The 15,335-nt window shown below is 33.5% G+C and overlaps 1 protein-coding gene and 1 pseudogene across 3 annotated transcripts in view; both read left to right on the top strand.

The window, feature by feature from the left end:
• Pof1b (premature ovarian failure 1B) overlaps positions 1–15,335 on the top strand; it is a 60,285-nt gene that overhangs the window by 28,292 nt on the left and 16,658 nt on the right. For all 3 annotated transcript variants that reach the window (NM_181579.1, XM_006528407.2, XM_006528406.2), the window contains exons 5-9: positions 1,285–1,386; positions 6,098–6,271; positions 8,539–8,669; positions 12,941–12,968; positions 14,257–14,331. In NM_181579.1, the coding sequence (NP_853557.1) occupies positions 1,285–1,386; positions 6,098–6,271; positions 8,539–8,669; positions 12,941–12,968; positions 14,257–14,331 (510 nt within the window). The remainder of the gene's footprint in view (positions 1–1,284; positions 1,387–6,097; positions 6,272–8,538; positions 8,670–12,940; positions 12,969–14,256; positions 14,332–15,335) is intronic.
• Positions 8,992–10,060, top strand: Gm14921 (predicted gene 14921; annotated as a pseudogene).

Raw genomic sequence — 15,335 nt, 5'->3', positions numbered from 1 at the left:
TTCCCTAGTTTTTGGGGTGTTTATTTGTTTGTTTGTTTTTGTCTTCACTCACATTTTGAACTATTGTGTGATTACTAACCAGAACTTCTTCTAATCTGTTCATTGAGAAATCTGGGTCTGCAGACTTAAGCTAAAGAATTTCTTCACTTCATAAAAGTCTTTTAGGTCAGTTACTTTAAGAACTGAGAATAATTACAATATTTTCCAATCAACAATATTTGCCATATAGTAGCAGTTTTATCTACTATATGTACACTAAAAATACATTTACACATTTTTTGTTTTGTGGCAAATCAATGACTCAAATGAAAATCAGAAGGAAAAACTGGACATGGTTGCACTCATCTTTAATGCCCTAGTGCTTGGAAGCAAAAGTAGGCGGATACCTGAATGCAAGGCCAGCAAGAGCTAATGAGTTCTGAGGCAGCCAGGGAGGGCTACAGCAAGACCCTTTCTCAAAACAAAAGAAAAAATGGGGAAAAATAATGTGATTTACGTTACATTTACGTTGAACTCCTTGTGTGATTTTTTTTCATTAGTCTTTCAATCTAATACACGTCACAGGCCTTTATTTCATTGACTGATATCTTCTAAGTACTTGGCTAATGTTATAGCAATTTACTTGATTATATGGAGATACAGTGGCTCTTAAAGTTTCTGCCCTGTTCTCAGTACTCAAAACATATGTTGTACTGAGAATCTTAGTCTTGATTATCATCACAAATAGGGATTGTATACTTCAATGACATGCAAATTGAGTCCTAGAAAAGATAGGTCAATGCAGTTCTCCCCACTTTATGGTTTATTAAATTCTATGGTTCAGAATGAATTCTGTTTATTCTAAAGTTCTCTAATAATTTCTTTACATAGAAAGAAACCTGCCTGTGACCCCAGTTTAAATGCTGTCAATTTTAAGCAAGACTACCTTAGAAGACAGACATTTTACTTGTGTCCTGTCTTAGAGCAGGGATACAGCAACTCAAGCCCCATCTACTTTATACTTCACCCCCATTTCTCACCCAGAAAAATGAATACTATATTTCCTACTTTCTTCAGTTCTTCCCTGGAGAACCAGTAAAAATAGGAGGAATTCAAATTGTTCTCATCAACAGACTATTTTTTAAAATTCTTTCTTCCTCCTGGAAGAAACTTATTAATGAATTCTTCCATTATCTTCCTAAAATCTGTTACTACATCAGAGCCTAGTAGATACCATGTATTTGTTGGAGGGCCTATGAAAACAACACTTTTCAAATCAAAACATATTATTTAATCTCTTACTAGGAACCATTGTCTCCTTTCCTAAGAGGAAGTCAATTCTTCCCAGGAAACAATGTAATTTATGAAAAAACAATAAGAAAAGTGGAGAAGCTCAACACAGATCAAGTAAGTAATATTTATTTTAAAACTTGTTTTATAAATATAAATCTTGAATTATGAATATTTTAATAGAATTGAAATTGTACTTAATTATCAAGTACCAGGCAAGACTACTGTGTTATAGTATGACATCTTGTCTATGGTCCTCCATTCTATCCTTAATATTTTTATATTTTATTACAAAGCTCATTTGTTTTCTTTTATAGATGTATATACATATGATATACATGTTATACGTTAGAAGTATATAATATAGCTTTAAAAACTAGTTTACAAAAATAAAAGGCTATAATGTTATCTAAATTATTTGAAGATGCTCAGATTTAAATTCGTACTATGTATTAACAGGTAAGTAAAATATTCTGAAGGATATAAGAAGCTGAAGCTTTAAGTCATACTTGAATTAGGTGGTTTCAGGTGAAAGAATTTTATTGTCTCTCAATTCTAAAAAGCAGAAATTGAAAACTCCAGTTTGCAACAGGACCATCATCCTTCTGGAACTGTCAGGAAAGAAACCTTTTCATTCTTAGTTTATTTAGCTTGTGGCACCGTCAGGCATTTTTGATTGCATAATCACATTCCAAACCCCGTCTTATGACATGGCACCCTACATGAGCATCTTTACAGCAGCATCCCTCTCTGCATGGCTGTCTCAATGTAAAATCTCTCATTTTTATGAGGACATTGCTCATATTGGATTGGATCACATCCTAGTAACCTTACTCTAAATGGATTCTATCTGAAAAGACCATATTTTTTTAAAAAGTATATGCTATATTTCTGGAACTTAGAACACCACCATAAATTTGGAGCATGGGTAACAATTCAGGACATAATAGGCAGTGAAATATTATAAAATCAGTCTGGAAAATAAAATTATCTTTCTCACATGTAAATAAAACACACTGAAAATGTATTGGATTTTGTTTTAAAACTTCTTGGCATGAGAACATGCTCTATTTTTATAAGCACTTATTGGCAATTGTTAGTAGACTCGTAGGAAATAACAGGCTATGTATCAAATATCCCTTATTTGATGCCTAGTAAAAGTGAAATGACATAAATTTTCAGAATGATAACATCAAAATGTCTCCCTTTTGGTTTGCCTGTTATGCTGAATAGTGTCTAAAGCCTTGGTAGATTAAACAGTTTTCAAAGAATAACCCAACATGCTAGCAAGTAGAAAAAAAATCACTGGTTGTTTTTGATGTTCCAAATAATAGTTTCTAAAGCTGTTAATTTATACTTATATTTATTCAACCAGGATATCAAAAATAATGTTTTACACTTTTTAAGTAGCTTGGGAGAATTTGGGGTACATTATTTAATGCTGCTTTCAAGTTTCTGTTTTATTTTTCTTTGTTTGTTTGTTTGTTTGTTTGTTTGTTGTCGTCTTTCGAGATAGGTTTTCTCTGTGTTGTCCTGGCTATCCTAGAACTCACTCTATAGACCAGGCTGGCCTTGAACTCAGAAATCTGCCTGCCTCTGCCTCCTGAATGCTGGGATTAAAGGCGTGTGCCACCACTGCCTGGCTGAAGTGTCTGTTTTAATGAGAATGAATAGTTTTTCCACTTTATAGCCTCTAGAATACAATGTTCTTTATAACATTGATTGCCTTACCACCCATGCAGCTTAAAATATTAAGATTTTTTTAAAGAACACTGCTTTGGCTTACTGTTGACATTAGTATTTATTTGTGCTACCTTTTTTTCCCACTAATGATTTTAATCATTTGGGAGTTTTATAACTACCATGTGTGCTGTCCAAAGTATAATTGCCTGTACCAAAGAACAAAGCATAATTTTTTTGTTTTGTTATTTCCTCACTGATAGGGGCTATACCATAGCATGCTAGATGAAGCCAAGGTCCAATCAAAACAATGTACTGGCACTTGTCCAAGAAAAAAAAGAGGCCTCTGTAGTAAAAAGTTGGTACGGTAGTTCTAGTAGTAAGTTAACTATACTTTCAAACTACTTGTATTTTATATTATTCTTTTCCCCCCTCTATCTAAAGGAATAACTCATGAGAGATAATTACTGGTTAATATTCTATACATTTATATTTAAATTATGCTATGCTTCAAAATATGATTACAATATGAATATTTTCCTTTAAAACAATGATTTCAGTACTTGAGTATAAGAACTAGAGCTGTAACTCAGGGGTAGGCATTTGTGTAGATGAAGATCTAGATTCCACCTTAATGTCAAGACTAAAAATAGTAAATACAATTCTTTTTAATATCCCATCACAACATGGTGACATTTTATAACATAAAAGAACAGATAATATATGTATCTGTTAATTTGTAGCAAAGTTGATTAAAGCATATGTTTAGTTTTCTAAACTGTAAAGATCTCAGTGCTATCACACTTGTAAAATGAGTCATATTTAAACAGTCTAGAGAAAGGAATGCCAAGAACTGATTCTATGGCCTTTATATATCTACAGAGGCAGTTTTTATTCATAATATGGCCTCTTCATATATTTTTCTTTATTTCAAAATATTTTATGCACATAAAATGTAATTCATATAGATTAAAATTTTTCTAACTATAAAAAGAATATTGAAAACAATACAAATAATATTAATGGTAATTGGCTTCTCTATCTGGGCTGTCATGCATCTAGTTTCTTTTTGCAGATAGCCACTCTTGAAAGTTTATTACTCTATTCATATAAAAGGACATATATGGCAACTACTTAGGATACCCAAGATATACAATTTGCTAAACGCATGAAATTCAAGAAGAACGAAGACCAAAGAGTGGATACTTTGCCCCTTCTTAGAATTGGGAACAAAACACCAATGGAAGAAGTTATAGAGACAAAGTTTGGAGCTATGACGAAAGGATGGACCATCTAGAGACTGCCATATCCAGGGATCCATCCAATAATCAGCTTCCAAATGCTGACACCATTGCACACACTAGCAAGATTTTGCTGAAAGGACCCAGATATAGCTGTTTCTTGTGAGACTATGCCGGGGCCTAGCAAACACAGAAGTGGATGCTCACAGTCAGCTATTGGATGGATCACAGGACCCCCAATGGAGGATCTAGAGAAAGTACCCAAGGAGCTGAAGGGATCTGCAACCCTATAGGTGGAACAACAATATGAACTAACCAGTACCCCGGAGCTCTTGACTGTAGCTGCATATGTATCAAAAGATGGCCTAGTCGGCCATCACTGGAAAGAGAGGCCGATTGGATTTGCAAACTTTATATGCCCCAGTACAGGGGAATGCCAGGGCCAAAAAGTGGGAGTGGGTGGATAGGGGAGTGGGGGGGGGAGGGTATGGGGGACTTTTGGGATAGCATTGGAAATGTAAATGAGGAAAATACCTAATAAAATATTTTTTAAAAAAGGACATATATGTATATATACATATACATATGTGTGTGTGTGTGTATATATATATATATATATCATATATGTATATAGATTACTTTACATGTTAAACCAGAGGGGGAATGCTGTATTCATTTTTCTGCAATTCGGTATTGTTTTCATCTGACATAGTTTGAAAATTATTGCATCTAAGAGTCTAAACGCTTGAATTACATTACTTTTCAATAAGTCAACTTTTTACAGTCAAAAAGAAAATTTATACTGAATTTATACTTTCAAACCTGACTATATGTGAGTGAATATAACATTATGAATAAAACTTGAGTGCTGTTTCTTTGAAAGCAGGCTTTTATTAGCTGTCTCTTTTCAAAGCAGAATAATAACAACATACTATAGAAATGTTCAAGTATGCCTGAAGCCCTCCCAATGGATATATGCAAATATCAGTTCCTTCCTGTATTGTTCAGGATAACATAATGACAAAAACAAGCAGCTAAAATAGATTGGGTTTAAAAGCAAATTCCAGATTTTCCTGCAGTCAATATAAATGACCTTTATACCCTTAGATTCTAAGGAACAAATCATGTATTCCACTCACAGTTTTGTCATTATTTATTTTGTCATTAGAAGTACATAATTTGACTTGTCATTTTTGGGAGGGTACTAGTTCTATGTTCAAATTTAGTGAGATAAATGACAATAAAATTAAAGTTTATGGTGGCAGCAATGTTATAATAATAGTAATGCACACTTCCTACAGGCAATTCATTTACTCCACACAGAAACTCAATAAAAGCAGTATTTGAATAAAAGTATCTGGTAGAATTAAAGTAAGGGCTTACATTTCCTAGATCAAAAGCACCAATCAATGATTCTCAATGGTTTTTAAATAGCCTGTTCTCGAGTTTCATAAGCATGAGTTCATTGCCTCCCCAATAGGGATACAAACATACTTAATATTGAAAATCACTGAATTGTATTTTTTCCTAATTTTAAATTCTTTTAAACCTTCAGCATCATAGAATTATTATATAATTAGATAGTAGAGTGCCTATTGAGTCATAAAAGAACGGTTAAAATATTCATAATAATTTTAGATTTAAGTACAACTAAAATATCAATTTAATTAGAACATGAAATTTTATGACTTATTTGAGTAAGTATTTTGATGGCCATAGCTACTGATTAAATAAAAACAAATTCTAATAATTTTTTCTTAATGGTTAAATTAAAAATATCACTAGTTAAAATTACAAATTCTATACTTAATTATTTTGTTGTGGTTTTCAAATTTGTTTCCAATCTTTTCTTGATTTGTAATAATTGGTTTTAGATGGCTATTTTTTGACATGTATATATGTTTTAGGAATGTTGTCCTCAAATTCAGTGCCATCATCATGTCATCCAGCAACCCCAGATCATCCACTCGCCACATTGTCAACAGTCCCATTCTAGCCATCAAATCCAGTGTATAACAGAAAATGATTCAAATATTGGGCATGAACTCTGTCATGGCGGGCCAAGCCAAATACACGAACAGGTAAGACCAACCAGTTCAATACTTACCAAATTTAGTAAGTTCTTAAACATGTCTTACTTTAGTAGTCTAACACTCACATTCAATTTTCATCCAAACATTGAAGAATTATACCAGTGTGTTTTAACAACATTTTAAAAACAACTATCCAGACTCCTTTCAAGAGATTAAAAATCATTCAGGTTCATTAATTAAATGGATGAAGTTATGACTCAACTCATGAATATTTAATTGTGACTGATAACTGATCCTTAGAAATGAGCCCAACAGTTGTTCAGCATTACTCATTTTCATGAGATATAATATTCAAATGAACAACGAATTAGAAATGCTGTCATCTGAGATGATTGTTAATGATAGCATTTCACCAGCTTTGAATTAGTTGCTGTATATATTCTTTGAGAATATATTATACTAATTCAAGTCAGACTATACTTATACTTTATTGTGTATTATAACAAAATAGAAACCAAAACTTAGTTGCTAAGGCAAAACCTCCCTGGATACAATCTTGAGTGACTAATTTATGTTGTAAAGACTTTGGAGTCTTGTAAACATCTGCTGCACAAGTGATAATAAGAAAATAATGATTTTCTTCAATCTGGTAAAAACTAACAATAATGACTGAAATAACGGAGAGTCAAACATCATTTGTACTTGCTCCACTTTTAAATTGACCTCTCTCATAGACATCTCTTAAAAGATAAAAGAATAAGAAAAAAGAAATTAGCTTCCAATACAGGAATTGTATTGTTTTATATTAAATATACATAGTATTATTTCTCAGGACTGATGCTTAGAAATATATATGTTGGCCATAATGATAGTAAAAGTTCATGTAGTTCCAATTTTTTTAAAAAAGCCTAAAATGACGCTGGGCGTGGTGGTGCACACCTTTGATCCCAGCACTCAGGAAGCAGAGTCAGGCGGATTTCCGAGTTCGAGGCCAGCCTGGTCTACAGAGTGAGTTCCAGGACAGCCAGGGCTACACAGAGAAACCCTGTCTCGAAAAACCAAAAAAAAAAAAAAAAAATCCTAAAATGATCTTTCCTCTGACTGTCTGAATGGAAACATTAACCTCTAGAATAGTATGTGAAATTTCTTACATTATATAGATTAATAATAACATTTCTTACATTATATAGATTAATAATGACAAAATCCATGTTAATAGATTAAATCATTTGAAATCGTTATTTTATAGATCAAATACAAGTACTTCTGTCAACTTAATCTTTAATTTTTCTTTGCCTTAATTTCCTCTAATAGAGGAAAGTGGTAGGACCTAAAATTTAATGCAAAGCAAAATGTCGTCATCTTACTTAGGAAGGTATAAACAATATGTTTTGGGAGCAAAAGAAAAAAGAATGATCTATCAACTGAATACTTATCAAGGGTGTATTGAGGTAGGAATTGACTTAGACTTTGAAAAATAAGAAGAATCTCATATATATATATATATATATATATATATATGCATTCATATATCCACATATTTGTAAACATATAGTTTTATAGTTTTAGAGGATTCCTATTGTTCAAACAAATGTTTCTCTGGATGTACATGTACCATTCATGTTTTTCTTTGACTCTGTTTTTATTCCCTTTGTTTTGTCCTATTCCAGTTGGTTAGTTCTTTTTTTAATCTTATTTCATTTCATTATTATTCTTAAGGTACACATTTGTTTAATAAGGAGAAACAGAAAGCATGTGGATTCCTATGGGAAGGAAGGTGGAAGGAATTTCAGAGGAGTTGTGGAAGGGACAACCATGATCAGAATATATTGTATGAAAAACATCTATTTTTAATAAAAGAAAGAAAAAATGAATGCTTTTCAAGTTTTGCACTTACTAGATCATTTAAAATTGAGTGAAATGAAATAAATTGAAAATGTTTCAATGTTGATATATCCTTTCAATTCCTTGCCTATTGAAAATATACACATCTAATGCATAAAAAATTTGGTGACTTGATTCAAGTGATGATTTTAATCATCTTTTATTCTTTAAAATTTCATAGCCTCAGTGATAGAAGATGCACCTAAACCTCGAGAGACTTGAGGCCCCAGGCAGTGGAGAGACTTGGTGGGGTGGGGAGGAGGTATGAGATGGAGAACAGTTGCGGAGCGGGGAACAGGCTGGGACGGGTATGAAGCCTGGACTGTAATAAAGGATTAAAGAATAAAGATAAATTAAAAATTTTCATATCAATATATCTATGAACTTAGAAAATCAATATTGCTTATAATTGCAATTGATATTTCCTTCAGGTGATAATTCAGGATGATGGCCCTGAAAAATTGGATCCCAAATATTTTGGAGAGTTGCTTGCTGATCTAAGTCGCAAGAATACAGACCTATATCACTGCTTATTAGAACATTTGGAGCGAATTGGAGGAAGGTATTATAAATATATAATTCATCTTGATGTTGCACTTGTCAAGTATTTAGGTACAATTTTGTAATTTTAGAAATAGATATTTCAAGATTTACATGCATATGTGTGCACCTCCATGAATTTATTCCACCACATGTGTTTGGGTACCCATATAGTCCAGAGGGACTTGAAGACCCTGGAACTTGAGTTACACACAGTGGTAGGCTTTCCAGCATCATTTAGGGGAATAAAACTTGGGTCCTCTCCAAGAGCAGTATGTGGTCTTAATCACTGAGCCATCTCTCTAGCCCTTAAGAAAGTCTTTTTTGAGGCTTTCTGCTCCTCAGAAATTGTTGCCATCAATGACCCCTTCATTGACCTCGACTACATGGTCTACATGTTCCAGTATGATTCCACCCATGGCAAATTCAGCTGCACAGTCAAGGCTGAAAATGGGACGCTTGTCATCAATGGGGAGCCCATCACCATCTTCCTGGAGCAAGATCCAGCTAACATCAAGTCGGGTGATGCTGGTGCTGAGTATTTCATGGAGTCTACTGGAGTCTTCACCACCATGGAGAAGGCCAGGGCCCTCTTGAAGGGTGGGAACGAAAGGGTCATCATCTCCCCCGCTTCTGCTGATGCCCCCATGTTGGTGATAGAAATATGACAACTCACTCAAGATTGTCAGCAATGCATCCTTCACTACCAACTGCTTAGCCTCCGGCCAAGGTCATCCATGACAACTTTGGCATCGTGGAAGGGATCATGACCACAGTCCTAGCCATTACAGGCACTCAAAAGACTGTGGATGTCCCCTCTGGAAAGCTGTGGTGTGATGGCTGTGGGGCTGCTCAGAATATCATCCCTGCATCCACTGGTGCTGCCAAGGCTGTGGGCAAGTTCATCCCAGAGCTGAACAGGAAGCTCACTGGCATGGCCTTCTGTGTTCTTACTCACAATGTATCCATTGTGGATCTGACATGCCTCCTGGAGAAACCTGCCAAGTATGATGACATTAAGAAGGTGGTGAAGCAGGCATCCAAGGGCCCACTGAAGGGCATCCTGGGCTACACTGAGGACCAGGTTATCTCCTGCCACTTCAACAACAACTCCCACTCTTCCACATTTGATGCTGGGGTTGGCATTGCTCACAATGACAACTTTGTAAAGCTCATTTCCTGGTATGATAATGAATATGGCTACAGCAACAGGGTGGTGGACCTCACGGCCTACGTGGCCTCTAAGGAGTAAGAAACCCTGGACCACCCACCCCAGCAAGGACACTGAGAGCAAGAGAGAGGCCTTCGGTTGCTGAGGAATCCCTGTTCCAACTTTGCCCCCAACACTGAGTATCTCCCTCACAATTTTCATCCCAGACCCCCATAATGACAGGAGGGGCCTAGGAAGCCCTCTGCACCCCTCCTCCCCCAAAAGAAAGTCTTGTTGATAGAATACATTCAGGTTCACAGCAAAACACCAGTACAGAGCATATAGGGTGATTATATGAGAAAACTGAGCAAATGTTTCATTTTAAAAGTGAATCACACTGATGTGGTGGCTTCCCAACCTGTGATCACTGCCTTCAAGAGGCTGAGGCTAGAGGACCTCCTTCATTTTGAGGCCATCCTGAGCTACATATCTTATCTTGCCAGCTGGTGCAAGACTATGTATGTCTCAAAAATGTCAAAACCAAAGAAAGAAGAGTTACTGTGTTTGTAAGAGTTGTTTTTAGCATAATTACACTTATAATAGAATATATATTTTTACTACCAATACACTGCTATGTGTATGTTATTGATGTGTTCTCAATTTATAAATTTTATCTATAAATATTATATTTTATAAATAAATCTCAGTATATTAATTTATATAGTATACTGTATGTAACATACATTGTGGAGGATTATGTTATTATAAATATAAAACTGCATAATATAATAAATAGCATACAATTATGTATAAATGCATAAATTTACCTTTTTATGTGTACATGTGTGGGTATAGCATGGTTACAGGTGCCTACATAGACCACTAGCATAACGATTCCCTAGAATTTGAGGGTATCATTTATTTGTAGATGACAGCACATCTTATTAACTGAATTACCTAATGCTGTGTAGTCAAAGCATGGATATGACAACAAATTAAAGTAATCTAGAAGATAAAGAAATGTCAATAGATTTACCTTTAATTCAAAATTCTCACTGATTACATTCTTTTGCTTCTAGATAAATACTTTTATTATAGAACTTATAAACTATATAAATATGGAGGGTATGATATTATATATATATATATATATATATATATATATATATATATATATATATATAATTTGTATACTTTTTAAGTTAAAGAAGGCATATGTTTTCCAAATCAATATTTATGTTTAGTGCCTTTAATATATTCATCTCATATCCATCTCTTTTCTATAAATTTTATTACCTTCCTGCAACCATTCTCTTACCATTTTCCTCAACTATATTCTATTATCTAATTGTTCATCCCACTTGGCAAAGTGCTAACTCTAGAGAAGTCTAGTCCTCTTACTTGGCTCTCTGTCCTCTCTCTCTCTACTGCCATCTCTGCTATTCACCTTCCATTGTGTACTATCCATAGAATTTAGAGTTATACAAGGGCCCTTTTATGTAGTTTGGAATTCATGCTACTTAATACAGGACTTAATATTGTTGACCAAATGTATGCCTCCAGTACTGTTAATTCACTCAGGATACATCAGAGTAAAATACAGCTAATTATTTAAGTCTATTCCAATATAAACATTTTCTCTTTTGCTATGTTTTGATCATTATACCTAATCAACATCTTCTTGCATTATCTGAAAAACTCTCTTCTCTTGCATAGCCCAAAGAATTATGCCGTGCATTCAATTATTTTTGCACAAGTTTACTATTTTAATGTATTTTGCTTCCTCTCACTAGCCTATTGAGTGACCATCATGTACCAGAAACTGTATGCCTATCTATATTATAAAATTTGAAAACCAACTGCATAAAATTTCAGATAAAGTAATTAATTAAGAGCATACTACCAAAGGCTAGAGATGTATTCAAACATTTTTGGGTATTCTTTCACCTATGTATAAACTATTACTTTTCTATAATCCATTCTTCTTTTGTATTTTAGTTATACTTTGTAGATATTTCATTTTCTCCCTAGGTCTGTTCCAAAATATCTATTTGGCACAACACAGCAAATACCACATGCATACATGCAAACCATTTTACATGTATTAATCATGCCTTAAAATAGAAACCTGGAGTTCCCATAGTAGCCTGCATATTTTTATAAATGTATGCAAGATGCTTTTCGCAATGACCCATTTAACTCTACAAGCACAATATTGCTCATAAGCAATTACATAATGGATAAAGTTAGAGACTACTGTACTAAAACTAATACCTTAAAATATTATTTCTGCTTTCTTGTCAAAACCTGTTCATTTCTGTTTGTTTGACATATTCACCATCCTTGTTCATATCTCATTCTTCTACTGTGTAGAGAGGAGGTAATTAGACAAAATAAAGGTCGGTCTGTTGCCCTTGACAACACGTTAACTGTATTCTTCCCAGATTTCACAGTTCCTACAGCAGCATATTTCAGACTTGTATAACCACTGGCAATCCCATAAGATTTACCTTCTTAATTTGACTCCACAAATACTCTCTCAACCTCTCTGTCCAAATACTCATTTTGTTGCTAGAAATTCTCTTATGAAACTAGAATTTTGACTGTTTTACTTTGTTAGGTGTAGATTCAAATCCCATTCTTTCTAGTATACATAGATGAGGTGAGTTGACCTCTTTTTAAAAAGCTTTTATTTTGATAAAATGAAATAAATAACATGAAAACAGTGGTAGAGGGAAACTAGCTCAGTCCTGAAAGTGAGACCCAGAGAGGGAAAATGGAGGGAGAACAAGAGAAAACCTGTAATTGTGGTTTGGTTCACCAAACACCATTTCCTGTCAAGCCCTTCTTCATCTATCCTCAAATGCACTGGTGAAATGGATGCTGTTCTAATTCTGCATACTTTATTACTTTTTATTTAGATGTTACTCATTTTAGTATATCAGCTAATTCCAGAAAAATCATTTTAGTCAAACTAAGTGAAAGATACATTTTTGATATTTAAATTTCTTTATTTGTGATTCCAATTTAAACCAGTACTATTGTGATATACAAAGTAAAAAAATAATTAGAACAGAAATATCTGTATGTGGTTACAGAATACATTTTTTTCTAAAATTGTCTGTTTTTTGTCATTTTTGCAGCAAACAAGATTTTGAGTCCACAGATACAGTAAGTGCAGAAATCATTCAGTTAGAGAATAATGTGCATTTTGATTGTGGTACTAATAATATCCATTTATTTAGTTTATTTATCAGACTGGAAACACAGATTAAAAAGGAAACTATTGTTTATACCTTTGTAATGACTATAAATAAAAATAATAACCACAAGGAATATTTTATCACTATAACTAGGATTTAGGTTGTCATCATTTAAAATACACTTAAAATTTACTTGGTAGCAAAACTGTCTTAGAAGACAGAAATTTATACAATAAAAATAAATGTTATTTAATATGTTTCAAAACCATATGCAATAGCCACTTGAAGTAAAAAAAAATCTTTAAGTAACAATTCTATTACATTTGTAATTTTGAAAACCAATTTATTTTAATTTAATAAGCAATCAGATAAATAGTTTATTTTATCATAATAAAAAGAACTGTCACCTCTTGTGCATTAATTTTATCATTTATCTATGTTGTTATTCTATATGCACTAAAGTAGTTTTGTAAGTTCTAAATTGTCTATGAAAAGCATTTATTCTGAATTCTTCCTTAATTTAGTTGAAGCTTTAAAATGTTGCTGTGGTAAAAATATAATCTCTCAAAAGTCACAATAGCCTCAAGCCAATTTTCTTTAAGTTCTATAATAGCTATAATTTTATTTCACAGTTTTCACTATTTAAAAATGAAGCTTCCTAAACATACCTACCATCCAACAAAACTTAAATTTTGGAGGATACAGTGATGCTATTTCAAGTAAAATTTGAATCCTCTGTTATTGTTATATCCACCATCATCATTAATTTCTCTTATGAGGCAGGATTTGTTTATATATCACGTCCTGTTCTTGAACTTACGTGGCACATGCTAGCCTTGATCATCTTGCCTTAGATACTTAGGTATGAGGAAATATGGCATGTATTACTACACCCAGGTAAGTAATCACTTTGTTTTAAATTGCTATTGCACCCACCCCCTTCGGTTCTGGAGTTCAAAGACAGGACCTTGTAGCACTATGCGAGCATTGTGCCTCTCAATCCTAGCCCTAAACTGGTCTTTTAAAACACAAGTGGAATGTTTAAATGGTTGCCCAAATCTTTTCTCTATCAATCTCTGGAATTTAGTATTATTTCCAAGTCTATGTAATATAACTGAGTAGTTAAACTCTTTGAAAAGTGATTTATCTTCTGCGATCCTCCCAAAATATGCTATTTTTATGCAAAAGTCTTTGAAGTACAGCCCATAAGATTAAAGTGCTGATGTTTTCAAAGGATAAATTCCATTTTCTTACAGTCAGAAGACATTGAGTCATTGATTCCCAAAGGACTGTCAGAGTTTACAAAACAGCAAATTCGTTATATTCTGCAGGTAAGATGCAATCAGTGTCCAACTTCGATATAATAGTTTTTGTTTCACCTTATTATATTTCATTTTGCCATGTTTGGTCATTATCTCTTAGAAGTCTGTTCTTTTATAATGAGAGACAGAAAGGGAGAGGATCCAGAGGGAAGGGGAGGTGTGGAACTGGGAGGAACAGAGGGTGAGGAAACTATAAACAGGATACATTGTATGAGAAAAAAAAATCTATTTTCAATTAAAAATAATTTAAAAAGTAGTAACACTCCATTTCAGATCATTTTATTACATATATTAATTTAAAATTTTTCATAATAAACTTAAAATGTGTTTTTAAAAGTAATTACTCCTAGGAGACTGCTGCTGTGCATGCTTCCATAAGAATAGGTAGCGTCAAATAAAAGCTATGTTCCACGGGAGATGACTGTATTTTAATTAGTTAGTTGACTATATTTTAATTAGATAGAACCACATTTTAGCTTAGTCAGACCACCAAGACTTGAACTGCTAGCATTCAGAAAATTGATCTCTATGTGTTGCCTGCTGTAAACTATTCTTATTAGTCAATACTGTATTCTTATTAGTCAATACTTCCATACTTTAGTAGAACCTGATTCTAAATCAGTCTTTCCCTTCTCTTCCTTATGCCCATTTCATACTCCACTTCTCTCATTCCAAGTACAGGCAGTGAAAGATGGAAAGGCATTGCCTTATCTTTCCAGTGTTATGTAAGGATAGACTCCATAAGAGCAGGAAATTTTCCTGTAATAAGGGCAAATCCACAAATCGAGATAGAAGCCAAGGAAATATGACTGAAAGTAGTATGTGTTAAGAAAAGAAACAATAGCAAATACTAGCCAGGATGCAGAGGAAAGGGAACCCATATATATGGCATACGGAAAAGCAAAGTTATGTAGTTACTATGGAAATCACTAGGAAGTTTCCTCAAAAACTAAAATAAAACTACTTGGGTTTATGTTACTGTGGTGAGGGTTTATTTAACCTTATACTTCCAA

This window comes from Mus musculus, chromosome X, assembly GCF_000001635.26.
Source record: "Mus musculus strain C57BL/6J chromosome X, GRCm38.p6 C57BL/6J".
In the NCBI taxonomy this organism is placed as follows: domain Eukaryota; kingdom Metazoa; phylum Chordata; class Mammalia; order Rodentia; family Muridae; genus Mus; species Mus musculus.
The sequence above is the reverse complement of the archived record's forward strand: the minus strand, read 5'-3'. Positions and strand labels throughout refer to the sequence as shown.